This window comes from Rana temporaria, chromosome 4 (genome assembly GCF_905171775.1).
Source record: "Rana temporaria chromosome 4, aRanTem1.1, whole genome shotgun sequence".
Classification (NCBI taxonomy): Eukaryota; Metazoa; Chordata; class Amphibia; order Anura; family Ranidae; genus Rana; species Rana temporaria.
The window spans coordinates 374,925,044-374,946,149 of record NC_053492.1 but is presented as its reverse complement, the minus strand read 5'-3'; the positions used below and the strand labels follow the sequence as shown (position 1 = coordinate 374,946,149).

Sequence of the window (21,106 nt, the reverse complement as noted above, 5' to 3'; positions counted from 1 at the left end):
GTAGTGTCAACTTCCTGGCAGGATAGCTAAGGTGAATTCAGACTCATGCCTGAACAAGTACTGTATAGTGTAAAAACTGCGCTTGTTTTGGTCCCTGCGAGTCGTAAGTCTTGTGTACAGCTAGCTGGTATTAGAAGTCAATAGCAAGCTAAAATACACAGTGGCTGTGCGCATATATTCATGCACATCCATGTGTATGTTTACAGGGATGTATGTCCTGAACACAGTCTGCATTCAGGGCATACACCCAGTCCCTGTATGCAAGTGTGCTGGTAACCTTGCAAATATGCATAACCTCTCCTCCCCCTCCCTGGGTAGGGGGTAGAGACAACAGGTGGTTCTAGGGGGTGGGTAGGGGGTGGAGACAAGCAAGAAAAAAAAATCCCCGTCTAAAATACAGTAAAACCTTGGTTTAAGAGTAACTTTGTTTGAGAGCGTTTTGCAAGACAGGCAAAATGTTTTAATACATTTTGCCTTGATATACAAGCGATGTCTTAAATATAAGAGTAGCGTCATGTCACAACTGAGTATAAAAAAAGAAGAGAGGAGCCTCTAAGTGTAGCAATATGGTTAAATTTAATGAAGGTACAACTTATTACTACACTTAGAAGTGCTTCTCTTCTCTTTTATACCCTGTAAAAAAATGCTTTGATATACAAGTGCTTTGGATTACACACATGTTTCTGGAACAAATGATGCTCGCAAACCAAGGTTTTACTGTATCGGTCTTATGTACATACCCAGTGGCGTCGCCATAGTCTTTCTCATTTACAGAGTGGGAGCCAGAAGAATGCTTCTGAGATGCATTAAAGCTCTGTCCATACTCCATGTCATTTAAAGTGCAAAACGATTCCATGCATTGATCTGCAAAAAAAGAAAAAACAACATGATAGAAATAGGAGCTTGTTGCTGTCATAATTATCTGCACAGTATATTAAAAAAAGAAGCAAAAAACTTACATAGTACATAAATAAATATATATATTTTTTTTAAGATTTGAGTACACTGGGGAAGGAATGCAAAATAATGCAAGGGGAAGGTCACAATACAATAAAACCTTTGTCAATCTACTTGAAACATAAGAAAAGGTTTGGCAGGAGTTCCATTTTTGTTTTGTTTATCCTTTTTTAAACAGCGGCATTTATATTTCAGATATACTGTATGCTAACTAAGCATCTTTGCTACTCAAGGACAGTTCATCCTTGCTAGAAGATACTGCACAGCTCCAGAAAGTAATGAGTTTGAAGCTTGGTTGCACTTGTACAGTTGAAAGTGTGGGCTTGTGCTCATTATTATAGCCTTGATGCCAGTGAAAATAATGTCAATTTTATGACTTATTTTGAGATATCCTACGAGCTGATCTGCTACAGGGTGACAATGTTTACAGAAATCCTGTTAGCATATTTTATTAAACCTCCTATTTTCTTCTGTGATGGCAAGTTCAGCAGCTGCAAACCGATGGAATACTAATTTGTCTATTATTCAGATTCACAAAAGTCTGTACAAAAAGGAAGCACAGTAGGAAAGTGATGCAGTTTTCTGCCTCCAAAAAGCTCATTTAGGGACTGGCTTTTTTCTTTACCCTTTTATATCCATCATAAGTGTTTGCATCTATGATGAGGAAAACGACAATTACCGTGTTTCCCCGAAAATAAGACGTACTCCGAAAATAAGCCGTAGCGGGATTTCGAAGCAAGATCGAAATATAAGCCATACCCCCGAAAATAATATGTAGTGATGGGCGTGGCTATGCGTAGCAGAGCGGAGCGGGAAACAAGACGTGATAGGCGTATGTACCGTAGTGTACTGGTGCAGAGCTGTAAAGAAGTCATGCAGCCCTTCTTATCTGCTCCATCGTGACAGCTGCTACGGTGACCGGAGAGGTGTCGGCAGCACCATCAATAAGGTCAGCTCCCCCTGTCAGGTCCCGGTCTGTGAAAGGGAAATTAAAAAGTCTCCTCAGTGAAGTGAGGAGCTGGATGCTCTGTCCTCAGGGGAAGAAGTAAAGCTGCTCCCCAGCACTGACCAGCAACAGTCTCTCACCCCACACAAACAAATGTAGATTGTGGTACCATACTTGCCGGTAATACAAATAAGACATCCCCTGAAAATAAGCCATAGTGTGTTTTCTTGAGAAAAAATAAATATAAGACGGTGTCTTATTTTCGGGGAAACACGGTAGTTACTTATCTACCCACTGCAGTGTTGTTGCAGTTCACCTGGGTGGATAATGTTACTGCCCCCCAATATGATGGTGTACAGGCAGATCCAATCACTTTCAAATAGGGGAAGTCACATGTGCCTCCATATCGGGAAGCCTCGCTCCCTTGTAGCAACAAAACAAGGGTTCTGATGGACTGGGAAAAGGGGAAGTGGCAAAGGAGGGTTGGTTGTTGAATATACCTGGGTATGGTGGGCAATCAGGAGAAACTGTCACTTTGCCATTAAAGTGACAGTGTCCCTTAGAAATGTCCCCTAGTTCACAGGGTCAAGAAAGGATAGGAGATATCTCTGGTTGCAAAAACTGCAAAAAAGAAAAAAAATGTTTCAATAAAATGGGGAATGTTTAGAACCTCTGTCAGGTTATTATTACTATCTGAGTTTTCCTGTCCCAGTGACAACCACTCCTGTCATTTCTTTTCCCATCTAGGGGGAAAGGAAATTAGGTAATTTATAGCCATAAAAATGAGAGAAGTTTCGACTGGTGTTGGGATTTATTTTAAGTAATTGTTATGCATGTCAAACCAATTAGTAGTATGAATCAGTGTTACATATATAGCTCTTCAAAATAAGGAGCTTCATCTGAGAGTATAGGGCCAAATCCTCAGCCAGGCGGCGTAACTTAACTTTCAGCAGTTAAGTTACACTGACTTAAAGTTTTTACCTAAGTGCCTGATCCTCAAAGCACTTACGTAAAAATTTCAAGCCGTGTAAGTTAAGTGCCGCCGTCGTAAGGCGTTCCTCCTCTCCGGGGGGCGTTTACAATTTAAATGAGGCGCGCTCCCGCACCGGCCGTACTGCGCATGCGTGTGACGTCATTTTCCCGACGTGCATCGCGCAAACGTAATTGACGCCGGGCGGCTTTGTGGATTGCGACGGGACACTAAAGTTGCGACGGGTGAAAAAAAGACGCGCCGGGAAAACAAATAATTATAAAAAAAAATGACAGCGTCGCTCGGCATGCATTCCTGAGGGAGAACTCCATGCCAATTTTCAATGAAAAAAACGGCATGGGTTCCCCCCCCAGGAGCATACCAGGCCCTTAGGTCTGTTATGGGTTGTAAGGAGACCCCCCCTCCACCGAAAAATTGACATAGGGGGTCCCCCTACAATCCATACCAGACCCGTATCCAAAGCACGCTACCCGGCCAGCCAGGAAGGGAGTGGGGATGAGCGAGCGCCCCCCCCCTCCTGAGCCGTGCCAGGCCGCATGCCCTCAACATGGGGGGGTTGGGTGCTCTGGGGCAGGGGGGCGCACTGCGGGCCCCCCCACCCCAGAGCACCCTGTCCCCATGTCGATGAGGACAGGACCTCTTCCCGACAACCCTTGCCATTGGTTGTCGGGGTCTGCGGGCGGAGGCTTATCGGAATCTGGGAGTCCCCTTTAATAAGGGGGCCCCCAGATACCGGCCCCCCACCCTAAGTGAATGGATATGGGGTACATCGTACCCCTATCCATTCACCTGTAGGCAAAAAGTAAAAGTTAATAAACACACAACACAAGGCTTTTTAAAATATTTTATTATTCTGCTCCGGAGGCCCCCCCTGTCTTCGTTATTAGCTCAATTACCAGGGGGGGCTTCTTCTTCCACTCTCCGGGGGTCTTCTCCGCTCTCCGGGGGTCTTCTCCGCTCTCCGGGGGTCTTCTCCGCTCTCCGGGGGGCTTCTTCCATCTTCTCCCCTCTTCCGCTCTTGACTCGGCGAACCCCGGTTCTTCTGCAGCTCTCCGGTGCCTTCTTCTTCAGCGCTGGCTGCCTGCTATGTTTGTGTGTTAGCTCGATTTCTAACAGGCAGCCGGCGCGGTCTTCTGTGACGTCATCTTCTCTTCTGTTCTTCTCCCCTCTTCCGATGTTGCCTCGTCGCCTGTTGTCGCTGTAATGATGGAAGCGCGCCTTGCATCACATTTATATAGGCATCACCGTCCCATCATGCTCCGGTAGGTACCCACGTGGTGGGTGCACGTGGGTAGGCACCCACCACGTGGGTACCTGCCGGAGCATGATGGGACGGTGATGCCTATATAAATGTAATGCAAGGCGCGCTTCCATCATTACAGCGACAACAGGCGACGAGGCAACATCGGAAGAGGGGAGAAGAACAGAAGAGAAGATGACGTCACAGAAGACCGCGCCGGCTAACGAGCTAACACACAAACATAGCAGGCAGCCAGCGCTGAAGAAGAAGGCACCGGAGAGCTGCAGAAGAACCGGGGTTCGCCGAGTCAAGAGCGGAAGAGGGGAGAAGATGGAAGAAGCCCCCCGGAGTCCGGAGAAGACCCCCGGAGAGCGGAGAAGACCCCCGGAGAGCGGAGAAGACCCCCGGAGAGTGGAAGAAGAAGCCCCCCCTGGTAATTGAGCTAATAACGAAGACAGGGGGGCCTCCGGAGCAGAATAATAAAATATTTTAAAAAGCCTTGTGTTGTGTGTTTATTAACTTTTACTTTTTGCCTACAGGTGAATGGATAGGGGTACGATGTACCCCATATCCATTCACTTAGGGTGGGGGGCCGGTATCTGGGGGCCCCCTTATTAAAGGGGACTCCCAGATTCCGATAAGCCTCTGCCCGCAGACCCCGACAACCAATGGCAAGGGTTGTCGGGAAGAGGTCCTGTCCTCATCAACATGGGGACAGGGTGCTCTGGGGTGGGGGGGCCCGCAGTGCGCCCCCCTGCCCCAGAGCACCCAACCCCCCCATGTTGAGGGCATGCGGCCTGGCACGGCTCAGGAGGGGGGGGGCGCTCGCTCGTCCCCACTCCCTTCCTGGCTGGCCGGGTAGCGTGCTTTGGATACGGGTCTGGTATGGATTGTAGGGGGACCCCCTACGTCAATTTTTCGGCGGAGGGGGGGTCTCCTTACAACCCATAACAGACCTACGGGCCTGGTATGCTCCTGGGGGGGAACCCATGCCGGTTTGGAATTTACAAATTGCCGTGGAGTTCTCCCTCGGGAATGCATACCAAATGCCGTCGCTTGAATGGGCCTTTACAAGGTGTGACTAACTTTACACTTTGTAAAAGCAGCCCTAGTTTTACACCAGGCAAACTAACACTTACGGCGAAAAAACTAGGCACAAAAGCTTTGAGGATCGCCCTAAGTGCTAATTTGCATACTAACAGAGGCATTTCGACTCGAAATGCCCCCAGTGGCGGATGCGGTACTGCATCCTAAGATCCGGCAGTGTAAGTCCCTTACAGATGTCGGATCTTCTGCCTAACTTAGGAAAACTGCTTCTGAGGATCAGTTCCAAAGTTAGAACCAGAGATACGACGGCTTACGCCGGAGTATCTCTTTTGTGGATTTGGCCCATAATCTTTAAGAACTACTAATAAAATATTAACAAACTTTTTACACACGACCGAGGAACTCGACGTGCCAAACACATCGAGTTCCTCGTCGAGTTCAGTGTGGAAGCCGCCAAGGAACTCGGCGGGCCGACTTTTGCCATTGAACAATGAGGAAATAGAGAACATGTTCTCTATTTCCTCGCCGAGGTCCTCGTCGGCTTCCTCGGCCGAAAGTGTACACACGGCCGGGTTTCTCGGCAGAATTCAGCTCTGAACCGAGTTTCTGGCTGAATTCTGCCGAGAAACTCGGTCGTGTGTACGGGGCCTAAGAGAAGGCGCATAGACAGTTTCTGGTCCACCAAGCCTAGCCACCAAAGTAATTTTTCATGGCTATTTTGACTTTGTCAACTGGACAATTCTATACATCTAAATAAAGATAAGTAACTGAATGAATTGCTACCACATGCATTTCATGTTGTTTTTTTAATCTTATTCAGATATCTTAAAGAAAATGTACTTTGCAACATGTTGGTGATTTGTAAGGGTATTTCAGTGACCTGGCTTTAAATGACTCCAACTACCGTATGTTTCGCACCATAAGACGCACCTGACCATAGGACGCACCTAAAGCACCTTAGGCCCCGTACACACGAGAGGATCCATCCGCTGAAAAATCTCAGCGGATCGGTTTCAGCGGATAGATCCCCTGGTGTGTACGTTCCAGCGGATATTTATCCGTGGATATTTCCGATTTCCAGCAGATAAAAATTTGTTAGCATGCTAACAAATCTATCCGCTGGAATCGGCTCCAGCGGATCGATCCGGTGGTCTGTACAGACTCACCGGATCGATCTGTCCGACACGGTTGAAATCCGCGCAGATTTGGATGCGATGGTGAGTACATGCCAACGGATCCAAATCCACCAGAGGATTTATCCGCGGAAACGGTCCGGAGGACCGTTCCCACGGATAAATGCTCTCGTGTGTACGGGGCCTTAGAGTAAAAACAAGAAAAAAAAATTCTGTACCAAATGGTATACTAAAATATTTTCCAGTGCCCATGAAATGCAGAGTGGCCACGGCCATAGAAAATGCAGAGTGACTATGCCATAGAAATACAGAGTGACCATTACCATAGCAATGCAGTGACCATTGCCCATAGAAATACAGAGTGACCATTGCCCATAGAAATGCAGTGACCATTGCCCATAGAAATACAGTGACCATTGCCCATAGAAATGCAGAGTGACCATTGCCCAAAAGAAATGCAGAGTGACCATTGCCCATAGAAATGCAGAGTGACCATTGCTAAAAACACAGCCTTTACCTCATGTTATCACTTCCGCCTTCCTCTGCCTCAGGAACTGGCCGGAAGATCGCCTGGCACGGACGGGGGGTTTGGGAGTCTGTAATTCGCTCTCCTGCCTCTCCTCTGGTGGAGGCGGCGGGAGGTGATGCGAGCGGCGGTGGGGGGGTGGTGCCATCGGCGGCAGGAGGCGATGCGAGTGGCGTGGGGGGGTGGTGCCATCGGCGGCGGGGGGCGGTGCCCGTCATCTATTCGCACCATAAGACGCAGGGACATTTTCCCCCATGTTTCTGAGGGAAAAAACTGCGTCTTATAGTCTGAAAAATACGGTTGTACCTTTATTTGCCGCTAGTGACCCTTTAATTATTGCCGCTAGTTGTTAGTATGCCAGCAGCGCTGTCCCTGTCCCAGCGCTGGTAGTGCAGGGGGGGGGTCTTTATAGTGAAAGGGGGCTATGTTGTTGTACAGGGGGCTGTGTTGTTGTACAGGGGGCTGCGGTGTTGTACAGGGGGCTGCGGCGTTAGCTGTGGTGTTGTACAGGGGGCTGCAGTGTTGGCTGTGGTGTTGTACAGGGGGCTGCAGTGTTGGCTGTGGCTGTGGTGTTGGCTGTTGGCTGTGGTGTTGTACAGGGGACTGCGGTGTTGTACAGGAGTGTATTTTGCAAGGGGTCCATGTATTATGCAGGGGGTCCGTGTACTATGCCAGGGGGCTGTGTAACTAGTTACGCTGGACGTATTTGGCGCTCCCATTGATTTTCTATTCACATATGCAAATGAGGGAGATACGCCGATTCACGAACGTACGACCGTCCGACGCAGTGCGCGTAAAGTCATACGTCCGGCGTAAAGTTATGCCCCATAAAGGAGGTGTAACTCAGCAGCATCTAGGCAAAGGGCTGCACCAGGGAACTCAAGCCGACGTATTTTACGTGAATATGACTAGGCGTAGGTTACGTTCATGCCGTAGGCAGTGATCTGACGTATCTTAGGCAGTTGTTCCGACGTGATTGTGAGCATGCGCACTGAGATGCGCCCATGGGACGGCGCATGCGTAGTTGGCGATACGTATCTGTCTGGCGCTCGGCCCATAATTTGCATGGGATCACGCCTCATTAGCGTGGCTCACGCCCACTTCCACTTACGCTGACTTACGCCTTGGAAACCCAGCGCAGATTTGGAAGCACTGGCTTTGTGAATTCAGTGCTTGCCTCTCTGCGCTGCATCGGCTTAGCGTAAAGGAGATACGCTACGGCGGCATAAATATGCGCCAGTGTCTGTGAGTCCAGGCCTTTGTTTTTACATTTTTTTTCCATCACTTTTATTCCAATTACAATGAATGTAAACATCCCTTGTAATACGAATAGTGTGTGACAGGTCCTCTTTATGGAGAGATGCAGGGCCAATAAGACCATGCATCTCTCCTCCAGGCTGGAAAGCATGAGATTGTGAAAAAAAATTCACCAATCTCATGCTTTCAGCCGCGATTGCAGCTTTGTTTACTTCTGGGTACCCGGGCGTGATGTCATAACATCGCGCCTGGGCCTCCGATGGTCATAGAGATGTCACCGGAAATCTCTATGCTCTTCGTTTGGCGGCGGGCGATTCGTTCCATGGGCCTCCGATGGTCATAGAGATGTCACCGGAAATCTCTATGCTCTTAGTTCGGCGGCGGCCGATTCGTTCCCTGGGCCTCCGATGGCACGGGATAGCCCGGAGAAGCACCAAATGGCGGCGGGATGGGGGGGGGGGGTGATGTCATATGACATCCTGCGGTACGGAAGTGGTTAAAGGAGAATTAACCAAAAAAAAAGTATAATTAAATTCACAAGTGCTTTTTTTACCACAATTAATCCTTTATATTGGCTTTAAAAATTACAAATGCAGCAATTTAGAATTTGGATGAAAGGTTTAGCATTGGGAAACGGCTAACTACATGAATTAAATACTTATAAAAGAGCTGTTTATATGTTCATCCAGTCCTGATATTTATGCAGCCTCATCACACAGCACAAACAGATGACAGCCCCTTTCTCTATTAGGCCACGTACACACGACCGAACATGTCCGCTGAAACTGGTCCGCGGACCAGTTTCATCGGACATGTTCGGTCGTGTTTAGGGCCTAGCGGACAGTTTTCCGGCCTAGCGGACAGGTTTCCAGCGGTTAAAAGTTTCTTAGCATGCTAAGAAACTTGTCCGCTGGAAATATGTCCGTCGGTTAGTACGACTCATCGGACATGTCCGCTGGTTATGACGTATAACCAGCGGCCCGAAATCCCGCACATGCGTCAAATTGATTTGACGCATGCGTGGAAGCATTGAACTTCCGTGTTAGAGCACGTCGGTGTCTTCTACGTCACCGCGTTCTCTGTCCGCTGGGATTTTGGTCTGATGGTGTGTACACGCGGACCGTTTTCAGTGGACATGTCTCCTTGTGTGTACAAGGCCTCACAGTTATAGACTAAAGAAGGAATCCACAGACGTATTCATTTGTTTCTTTTACATCTGCCTGATGTTTAGTTCTAACTGTGACTCAGGCTAGCCAAGCACTACTCAAGTTTTGATTGTGTTGCAACAAATCTATGCATTGCCGGTAATGTCTGAGTAATGTACGTGTAAATAGAAAAGTGGAAATGTATGTACGTGTAAATAGAAAAGTGGAAATGTATGTTCCAAATCAACATTAATCAGCATGAAGTTAAACTTCCAAATTACGGTATCTTTTTTTTTTAGCAAAACAGAGCCTGGAATCATTCAAGTGGGGATTAGAACCCATGGATCTGGCATTGTGACAATAACCAGATGATAAATCTATGTATGGCTGGCTTTAGTCATACATACTCCTTGTTACTCGTAATTAGAGATAAGTGAGTTGGTCTGCTGGGTTCAATATTCACAGAGGACCGAGTTGATATTTGGCCAGTGGATATCTGTATATAATTCCCAATATGTCAGACATAGTCCACAGTTCATCTTTTCAAACTAACTGAAGACCTTCTACACAATTAAACTGATTATTTTTTCTTATGTAAATTCTAAGTGCATGGAGAGAAATGTGGATCTGTATAAGCAAGATAGTAAAAGACATTTCTTAATTTCTACATATATGTGGATTTGCTTCTCCTTATGTTGATCCTAATCAGGGTTGCCAACCGTCAGTAAAAAGTGTAAACCTGGCAAATTACTTATTTATGGGTATTGTCAGTGGGGTGGATGCAGGTAGGGGCGCGCAATTTAAACGGCGGCGCAGCGTATTGTATTTACGCTACACCGCCGTAACATACAGGAGAAAGTGCTGTATTCACGAAGCACTTGCTCCGTAAGTTGCGGCAGCGTAGCGTAAAAGGGGCTGGCGTAAGCGCGCGTAATTTAAATGATCCGGTAGGGGGCATGGATCATTTAAATTAGGCGCGTTCCCGCGCGGAAAGTACTGCACATGCACCGTCCCTAAAATTTTCCGACGTGCATTGCGCTAAATGACGTCGCAAGGACGTCATTGGTTTCGACGTGAACGTAAATGGCGTCCAGCGCCATCCACGGACGACTTAAGCAAACAACGTAAAATTTTCAAATCGCGACGCGGGAACGACGTCCATACTTAACATTGGCTGCACCTCCTAATAGCAGGAGCAGCCTTACGCTGAAAAAGCCTGAACGCAAATGACGTAAAAAACGAATGCCGGGCGCACATACGTTTGTGAATCGGCGTATCTAAGAAATTAGCATATTCTACGCCGACAACAACGGAAGCGCCTCTAGCGGCCAAAGTTATATTGCACACAATTCTACGCCGCCGCAATCAAGTTACGTCGGTGGAGGAAGCCTATTTTTACAGCGTAACTGCCTTTGTGAATCGGCGTAACGAAACGCAGATGCAGATTTGAAATTACGGCGGTGTATCTGGAGAAACGCCGCCGTAACAGGTACCTGAATCTACCCCAGTGTTTTCATATTGTGCTTATACTGTTTAACTATCAATTGTCTTCCTTTTTAGTAGAAGTTCTGTCATTTTTTCGGGATGTCAGTAAAAAATGTGCTCCATGTGCAATTTTTAGGGGGCATTACGCACATTTACTTTTTACGTCTTCTCTTATCCATAGGATCTTTTCGTATTTATTTGTCGTTTTATGCCTAGGAACTTTTACAATTTTTTTAAATCTATTTTTTCAATGATTTTGTAGCAATGCTCCTTAAAGAGGTTGTAAAGACAAAAATATTTTCCTCTTAAATTAAAGTCTGACAGTAGCTGATAAAGTAAAAAGTAATGTTTTGCATTATAACTAGTTTGATACCTGTTGAAATCGAGCTGTTTTATTCACCTCCAGCACTCCTGAATCGTTATTCTCACTGACTTCCTGGTTTGCGGTGCGCATTCATTCTTGCTACATCACGGCCTAATGGGAACTACAGTTCCCATTAGGCTTAGCCTCCATGCCTGTGAGGGATAAGAGAGCATCTTCACGCAGGGCTGTAGTCATAGGGAGGGGGTGAGCACATTCTGCTTTCCACCATGCAAAACGGCTCAGATGCTGGTGGAAAGCAAGAAGGGGAGAGACAGGAAATGGCATTTTCAAACCTGGATTACTGTATTTTGGAGGTCAAAAGGAAAAACGAGGTAAGTGATATTTAAATGCTCTAGCTTACAGCAATCAATTGATCTAATAAAAAATGAATCTTTAGTGTTCCTTTAAACCCTGCCCAGCAGTGCTGAAGATGGATGTGGCAAAAATGTGTATTTTTACAGCACAGAAAAAGAGCAGGACATGGAGGACATTGATAAGCTGCTGTTGTGGACCGCTGGCCCCAGCTAGCCAGGGATGGAAGGAAGCTGACTGGCTGGTTGGGCCAAGGAGGAATCACTGGATATTTAACCCTGCCCACTAGAAGGTGTGAGGTATAGACAGTTGGCTGGGACCTGTGTGGAGAGAAAGGAGTACCCAGGGAGTGTCCACTGAACCAGCAACAACATAGTTTTTTTGGGGTGCCTTGGGAAGTGCTCTGGCTGGCTAACTCAGAACTGTATGGAATGTGCTGCCAGCTGTTATAGCCCTGAAGAATGGGGCTCAGGGAACTGTTGCTGCTGCTGGGTGCTGTTCTGCTTGGTTCCTGCCGAAACCTTAGCCACCATAGTGCTGGAACTTGCTGCTGCAGAAAGACAGAGAGGGGACTTGCTGTTGAGACATAGTTGCTGTGCAACTATCATAATTGCGTTAGGATTCCCAAAGCAATGTTGGCTATTTTGCTAGAGGCTGTAAGCTGTATGCATGATATATTTGTCACTCCTGGGAGAAAATTACTGCTACAGAGACCATGTGCTATATTGTGTGCTGCTGATACAGGGAGGAAGGCCAGAATGCTTCAGAGCAACCAGTGTTCCAGCTATATTGTCATCTTATGTAGTGCCCTGCTCCCATTTAGTGGGCGCTATGTGTTAAAGTATAGATGTCTGAGCAGTAGTTTGGCTAAGAGTAATTGTTTTAAATTGTTGGTTCTGTTCAGTTCAGCTGGGTTGCACAAGTATCCCCCTGACGGTGGGTGTCGCTGTCACTGCAGGTCATGGTTGGAAAGGCAACAGGCTGAATGTATTGGGTATCTCTCTCTTAGAAGTGTCTCAGGGGGTGTGGTCAACCCTCTGTGCCTTCTGGGGAGGTGTACTTAAGGGACAGACGCCGTTTAGCGGGGTTCGTCTTCTGATCCCGACCTGATGGCCCTCCTGGCCTCAGGTACGTAGCCGTGGGGTCAGCTGGCCCGAGGCCTAGCAACTGAGAATAGGCCCAGGGGTTTCTGGGGCCTACTAATCCAGGGATGGTCCTTCGCTACCTTATCTATGGAACAAAGCTGAACAATTGGGATTCAATTGATGGACATACCCTGGCGGATTTCACTCACTGTGTTGCCAGTCCGGCTGAAAGATTCTTGGCACCATGAGTTGTGTAACTTTTGTTTTAACTATATCGAGTGTGCAGTTGGTTGCACGATCTTGTGGCAGAAGATCGTGAGACAGCCTGAAAACACTTTTCAAGTCTGTGGCAGAGACTTTGATGAGATTTGCACCAGCTTCTAGGCCAGTGAGAGTGGGCCTATCTGGTGGTTGCTGAAATCCAGTGTGGAGCCGAGTTAATCCTCTGGATCTAAGGTGTGCCCGTGATCCGCAAAGCAAAAGTACCTGAGTCTTTCCCTGTCCCTCTACCCCACTGTTGGAGAACTTTGCTTAATAAAACCCTTGAAAGAGACTTTGGGGGTTATTTACGAAAGGCAAATCTACTTTGCACCACAAATGCACTTGAAAGTGCCGTTGCTGTAAATCTCAGCGGTAGATCTGAAATGAGGGGAAGCTCTGCTGATTTTATCATCCAATCATGTGCAAGCTAAAATTCAGTTTTTTTTATTGTCCTTGCATATCCCCCTCGGATCTACAGCGACTGCACATCCAAGTGCACTTGCAGTGCAAAGTGGATTTGCCTTTCGTAAATAACCCCCTTTGTGTTTGGTGCGTACATTCTTATGGCCAACTCTTCAAGGACAACCCCTGAAACGAGCATATGGAACAGTAAGGTAATGGCAGGCCCAAATCTAAACTAGCAGCTCCTTCGATGATAGTGCTACATTATTTTCCAGATATCAGCACCTGTTGCCAAGATCGAGCTGAGGGCAGGACCATTTTGCTAGTCACTGAGGTAGCGGTTGGGAAGAAAACCTGTGTCCCAAGTAGTGAAAGGCCTTGGGTTGCCATTTTGTTCTATCTAATTGGGCATTTCAGTGTAAGGGACCCAATTCTAGCAGGACTGTATCAGTGTAACCCTGGCCAGAGGTTTATGCAGGGCCTAGTGTACCTAGTTAGGTTGTACTATAGACAATGTTGAGTCTATCCTCCAACCATGATTCTCTGCTTAGTCTATCTTTTATCGTTATGCCAAGCAAGGCTTGAATCTCTTTTTTGGGGGCTTTAATTTCATGAAGAGCAATGGGAAAAGATCAAATCTGAGTGGAAACAGATCTTCTCCACAAGTGCTTGCTTGGATTTTTGACAACGCTAAAATTGTTACCATGTCCTTTAATCATATTTCTCAATGTACTACATTGTTTTGTTCTTCACTCTCATTTATTTATTCTGGTAAATTTACCTTTCAGCTCTCCTGTACCACAACAACCCCTTGTAAGTAAGTAAAGCAAAGATTGCAGAGGTCAGGAGTAAGTATTGCACAGATTGCAGTGGTCAGAAAATAATACAGTGAGTGCATAGGTCAGGTCAGGAGTAAGTAATACACAGTATACAGGGCGCAAGATAAGTGCAGCTGTATTACTTTAGATTATATTGCATCTTTTGGCTCACTGGCTGTGGACAAAGCTCCATATCTGTCCATCACCTTCCCTCTCTATCGTGGACACCCCCAGCATTGTCCACAGGAGCTAGGTAATGTAGCATAAACTTTGCAGTGCACAGGCACCAACTCAACAGTGGCACTGCATAAGCGTAGTTTGAAGGTAGGAGACTGGAGGCATCTGCACATGCATGGAAAGGTAGATTGCCACTTAACCTCTAGCATTGCTAATTTTTTTTGATGCTTGGGCAGTACCACTGTTGAGTTGGTTTCTGCCCACTGCAAGGTATCTGCCAGGCTCCCAGGGCTGATTCCATTGATGCCTGTTTCTCAGGGAAAGACACCTCACAATTAATGAGGCAAAAGGTAACCGTAAGCTGGAAAGCCTAAGGTTCCTGATCTGGGTACTATTTAGGTCCAGCTAATAACAGCTCTGCTACACAAATCAGGATCTCAGCTCAAACTCAAACAGCTTGTTATGGGAGCTACACCTGAAGGTCTGCCCCCAGGTTGGGGATAACTCTCGGAGGGGTACAAGGTACATCTTGGTTCTTAACTGCTTATGCTATAACGGACATCAGAGAACATTTACCTGAAACACCCATTGATTAGGAAATACAGCAATATTAACACATTAACTAACAACAAAATTCTGGTTTTCTCAAACCTAAAGTATTAAAAATCATCATGTGAATGATAAAGAACATGGTTTAAAATAACTTTAGTTACCCTCTTTAAAAACAAGTTAAAGAAAATATCCTAACTGGATAATTATAGAGAAATATTTTTTTCTTTTACAGAAAGCACCCTTACTAATGAAAACAGGCAGTATAGCAATTGTACAAAAAAACGATCAGAATAAAAATTGTGTACCTTCAAAGGCTCTGGCAGCATTTACAAGTCGGGGCCAATCCAAACCTGCTGCTGATTCTGAAATTAAATCTGGATCATTAAGTTTTGACCTATCGGACAGTGACCCATCAGAAAACCAACAATCTTCTAGGTGAGAGAAAAAAAAACACATAAAACACAGATATTTCAGGGGAAGCGTGTCTTTAAAATTAGTAAAACGTGTATTTAACAATCTCTACTATCTTTGGGCATTAGAGATTGAAAACAAAGAACATCATGAAATCAAAAGAAACACATTGCATTTAAAACCAAATACAATGCCACCTCAAAACTTCATACCAATCACGATGCTAAGCTGCTAAGCATTGAAACAGTGATAATTTGAAATTACTTTGCAGCTTCAGGACCAGGAGTCTTGAAGATAATTGTGCCTACAGCTCTCATTATACAATTATTGGGAAACAGCAAGGTTATCTGTCAAAAGACCTTCAAAAGGAGCCACATAGAGCAAAAAAATAATGGTTGCCAAGGGCTTGTTTTTGAAAGTGCCTGTTCTAGGGATGTCATCCTTATGCTTCCTTCACTAATTGTTAAGTTACTGGCCTGAAACAAGCATGTGCATATTGTTTCTTTTTTGGAGACCATTAGCCAGATTCAGAAAGACTGGCCTAATTTTGAGCCGGCGTAGCGTATCGCATATACGCTACGCCGCCGTAAGTCAGAGAGGCAAGTGCTGTATTCACAAAGCACTTGGCTCCTAAGTTACGGCGGCGTAGCGTAAATGGGATGGCCTAAGCGCGCCTAATTCAAATGAGGAACAGGGGGGGGGCGTGTTTTATGTTAATGACTCGTGACCCAACGTGATTGACGTTTTTAACAAACGGGGCATGCGCCGTCTGTGGACATATCCCAGTGTGCATTGCTCCAAAGTACGCCGCAAGGACGTATTGGTTTCGACGTGAACGTAAATTACGTCCAGCCCCATTCACGTACGACTTACGCAAACAACGTCAAATTTTCAAAATTCGACGCAGGAACGACGTCCATACTTAACATTGGCTAGGCCAGCTTTTTGTTCGACTAACTTTACGCCGGAAAACGCCTTACGAAAACGGCGTATGTTTACTGCGACGGGCAAGCGTACGTTCGTGAATAGGCGTATCTCGCTGATTTACACATTCTAGGCGTAAATCAGCGTTCACGCCCCTAGCGGCCGGCGGAACTAGACAGCTAAGATACGACGGCGCAGGCAGTCGTATCTTAGCTACATTTAAGTGTATCTCAATTTGAGAATACACTTAAATGTACGACGGCTTAGATTCAGAGTTACGCCGGCTTAACTCTTCGTGAATCTAGCTACTGGTGTTTATGTACATGCTTGCTTACTCATAATGAAGCCACAATAGGTACGCACCTGAAAAAAATCAGCAGTGGAAGCTCCCATGTTTCTAATTCTGACAGCTTCCCTTTCAGTTTGGCTTGAATTGGATCATACAATGGGACAATGATCCAAACTACAAATTTCCAAATGAATGGCTAACATTTATGGTTCAATTGTTTTTATTGGCTTTTGCTTTACATTTCACAAACCGTATATTATACAGACTGAAAATGGCTAACATTCAAAATAAATAACTTAAGAAGGACTTTGGATACAAATGACATGGAAAGTGCCTGATTCTGACATCAACAATTAGATCCTCTGAAGTGAAAAAGAACTCCTATGCCCATAACAGAAGCCTCCTATTACACACTATATCGGAGGGAGACTGATAAGCACAAGTGCAAATACACAATTATGTTTTTACTGCTAAAACAAAACTTTATTGGCTTTGCTGCCAAGTGAAAAAAGGCCTGTTAAGCCAGGTACACACTATGGTCCGGATTCACAAAGCACTTACGCCGACGTATCTCGAGATACGCCGCGTAAGTGCAAATATGCGCTGTCGTATCTGTGCGCCGTGCCCACAAAACTAGATACGCCTGAAAATAGGCTTCATCCGACCGACGTAACTTGTCTACGCCGGCGTATCGTGGGCGCATATTTACGCTGGTCGTATTTGGTGCTCCCATTGATTTTCTATTCACATATGCAAATGAGGGAGATACGCCGATTCACGAACGTACGTCCGTCCGTCCGACGCAGTGCGCGTAAAGTCCTACGTCCGGCGCAAAGTTATGCCCAATAAAGGAGGTGTAACTCAACAGCATCCATGCAAAGGTAACACAAGCTGGCATATTTTACGTAGTACGTGAATAGGGCTGGGCGTAAGTTACGTTCACGTCATAGGCAGTGATCCGTTGTATCTTAGGGAGTAGTTCCGACGTGATTCTGAGCATGAGCACTGGGATACGTCCACAGGACGGCGCATGCGCCGTTCATTTTAAGTACTTGTATGGCACTCGGGCCATCAATTGCATGGGGTCATGCCTCATTAGCATGGCTCACGCCCACTTCCACCTACGTCGGCTTACGCCGAGGGAACCCAGCGCAGTTTGGGAGGCAAGTACTTTGTGAATTCTGTGCTTGCCTCTCTGCACTACGTCGGCATAGCATATATTAGATACGCTACGCCGGCATAAATATGCGCCAATGTATGTGAATCCGGGCCTATGAGTTTTTTTTTCCGTTCAACTGCTAGCTCTGGTCAGAGCTGCTGTACTAACTATCTGAAGTTAGTACAGTGATCTCCCCCGCGGAGCTATTGGCAATTGTGTTCTGACAGGGGGACAACCCCCCAGAACACTCTGATCAGAGTTAGCTTGGTCGGCTGCTGGTTTTCCAGCATGCTCGTCTGACAGAGGCCGGCATCTGTCGGACAGGGTGCCATCTTTTTTTTTTTTTTAACGGGTCAATGTCTCTCTACATTCAGAGATGATGGGGAGTCCTAAGACCCTTATAGGGAATGCACACATGATAACAAAATGGCCAAAATTACTGCAGTTATGGCCCCTGTAAACAAGTTATTATAAATGCAATGCTATCAAAAAGTTATTTTTTATTAAAAAATAATTACTATAACCTATTAGTTTCTAATAAACTATTAGAAAATAAATAATCTGGGGGCCCCAAAAATAATTTTTGGGTCCTATTTAGGGTCCTGATCAAAAGGCTGAAACCTAGGATGACTGCCACTTATAACAATAAAAATAAAACAAGAAATATATATCATTTTTCTAAGCACTATACATATACTGTACATACTTTGAAACAGGTGAAATAAGCATTAAAAATAATTGGTAATAGCATATTAGAAAAATACATACTTTTTAGATTTGCCAAGCCAGTGTTCAAATCATTCAGGATAGGAGGTGTACTGCTGTATGGGGGTGTTGTGCTGAACAAGATATCAGTTGTTGAAATCTGATCAATTATTGAACTATGGGAGCTGGCGTAGGCATGCCCCCTACGATTACTGCACATACTTTCATCTGAAAGTGTCCTGTAAATTGAAGGCCTTGGTGACAAATTTCCATAAGCCGAGTACTAGAAGAAGAAGCAAAAACATAATATTTAATACATGTTAATTTTTTTATTTCATTTAAATCTGTCCAAACAAGAGTCTAGTAGACATCTCGGGTATGATAAAGTTTGAAAAACAAAATCATAAATTATAATATAATAAATAACTATAAATAATTATAACAAATAATAATATAATTATAATAAAAATGATTCAATAATGTAATCAAATCAAAAACACTGAAATTTGCTCAGTTGCAGAATTGTCGCTGTCATTACTTTTATTTTTTTATGACAAATTTCCCCACAAATCACTATCGCTCAATTTTGCAAGTGATTATAATTTATTATCGCTGTTTTCTAGCTGCTCTAAAACCATTTTTGACATAAAGGGACACTTTTTGGTTGCTATGGACAATCTACAGTTTGCAGGCAGAAAGAACAGTTTTTATTATACAAAAGTACATGTAGGACACTGGGCAGACCGCTAGGGACAAGGGGGGTGTGTATTTTTTACATACAGTACTGTAATTTATAAGATTACAGTATACTGCATGTACTGTGTTTATTTACTTTTTTTAATTTGGCGCCGCTCTCCGCCCCTGCGTGTTGTAACGTCGCAGGGAACGGAAATCAGGGGAACACAGTGCATCGGGCGGAACATCCGGCCGCCGTGCACTGCGGAAATACATCACTGGATCCCAGGGAAAAGGTAAGTAACCTTTTCCAGCATCCAGCGAGGCAATCCCGATTGTGGCTCGGGGTCACCGATCGTAGCACAAAAATCTCACCCCGAGCCACACTCGGGAATACCACTAGGCAGGTTAATTAGTTATTCCTAAGAATTACAGGCCTACAATATAAAACACCAAATTTCCTTGCAAAATAATGGTACCGCATTCAGCACCTAAAATCTGAAATAATCATACCGCCAGGGAGGTTAAATGGTTATGTCATATATATTATACAACAGTTGTTTAAGTAAACAAAAAACTCATAATTTTTTACTTTGCTTTCCAAACTTTTTGGATGTGCACAGAGGAGCGTCTGGTTATTGCATCATATTGGTCCAGGTGACGCTCATGATATCATCTGCCCGCCTCTTCACCTTGGTAAATCAATGAATGACTTGAATCGATTGATAAAAATGCAAGGTACACCTGGATAGCTGATTCAACACATGACCAGCTCGATTTCTTTCCAGCCATACAAATGAAGTCAGAAGGAATCAGCCGAAACCCAGCACATTACCGTATGCAGGATAAGCTGCGGAACTGTATTACTGGATAAACAGCTGCTCTTGTGATGAAAAAGTAATTGTTTGAACCACACTGGCCCAAACAAATTTTTATCGACAAATCAAACATAGCGTTCTGGTGTAAGATGTATTTAGCCTTTAAAAGTCACCCAATGAAGTTAAGTGCAACTCTTCTGTTATTAGTGAAAGAAAGTTCCCTGGAAAATGAAATTGCATCTTTTTTGTTTAATTCCACTATAACCTATTTTTAACAATATTATTTGTACCCTATTATTCTCCTTATATACTAATCAATACTTTTTTGCTGATCTCAATAGAATGAGATTGATGATTGCCTTGTTGCTTCTTACTGTGCTGTCTATTACTATGATTTGTGTTAACCATGTCATGTCTACAAAATTGCATAATATACATCTTAGGCTTCATTCACACTTGGCGGACTCCGCCTGCTCCCGTCGGCTCAGCGGGAGATCAGTCCGCAGATCTCCGCTGAGCCGACGATGACAAGCTCCTCTCTGCTCTCTGCTGAGCGGGGAGGGGCTTGTCGGGCACCGCTGTGTCCCTATGGAGCGATGTCCGTTTTCATCAGATCTTACCCGATCTGATCCGCATGGACGGATGGGGACGTGGCCCCCATACGTCTGTTTTTAGCGGGTCGGATCGGGTGGGATGTCAGCGGACATGTCTCGGCTGACATCCGACGCTCCATAGCGATGCATGGAGCGGTCGTTCAGGTCCGCCGACAGACGGACCCGAACGGCCAAGTGTGAATGAGGCCTTTTCGTTCACTGTATGTATTACTGTTTAACCGCTTGCCGACCACCGCACGCGGATTTACGTCGGCAGAATGGCACGGCTGGAACGTCCCCTTTATTATGCACAGCCATGGGTCGCGATCCGGTCGGGTACTCAGTGACCGCGCCAGCGGGACCCGCGGACCCGATCACCGCCGGTGTTCCGCGATTGGGTCACAGAGCTGAAGAACAGGAGAGGTAAGTGCAGTGCCGGCCCAAGATATTGTGCTGCCTGGTACCAAGAATGAAATGCTGCCCCCCCCAAAAAAAAATTACGCCCACCAAAATGCCCCCACATCCATTATTTTATATCATGATAACTAAAGTGGACCTATCATGGCTCTATACATGTATATAGGAGTATAAAAAGGACCTGTTATGGCTCTATTCATGCAATTAACCCCACAGTGGAGTGGAGAGTGGAGCTGGCGGAATGGGATGGCGTGCGGGAAGGAAATTTGCTGCCCCTCTGAAAGTGCTGCCTGGTACAATGGTACCATCGGGTCCCATGGTAGGGCCGGCCCTGGGTAAGTGTAAACAAACCTTTCCCCGTGCTTCCTAGGCAGACTGTCACTGATCGTCTGTTCCCTGTCATAGGGAACGACGATC

At 45.5% G+C, this 21,106-nt stretch overlaps 1 protein-coding gene across 3 annotated transcripts in view; it reads right to left on the bottom strand.

The window, feature by feature from the left end:
• The window catches only part of SIPA1L2 (signal induced proliferation associated 1 like 2), a 255,388-nt gene that overhangs the window by 16,129 nt on the left and 218,153 nt on the right, over positions 1-21,106 (bottom strand). For 2 of the 3 annotated variants that reach the window (XM_040350983.1, XM_040350985.1), the window contains 3 exons: positions 18,250-18,469; positions 15,004-15,129; positions 741-864 (listed from right to left, as the gene is read on the bottom strand). In XM_040350983.1, coding sequence (XP_040206917.1) covers positions 741-864; positions 15,004-15,129; positions 18,250-18,469 — 470 coding nt within the window. The remainder of the gene's footprint in view (positions 1-740; positions 865-15,003; positions 15,130-18,249; positions 18,470-21,106) is intronic. The other variant, XM_040350984.1, reaches the window with a different exon arrangement.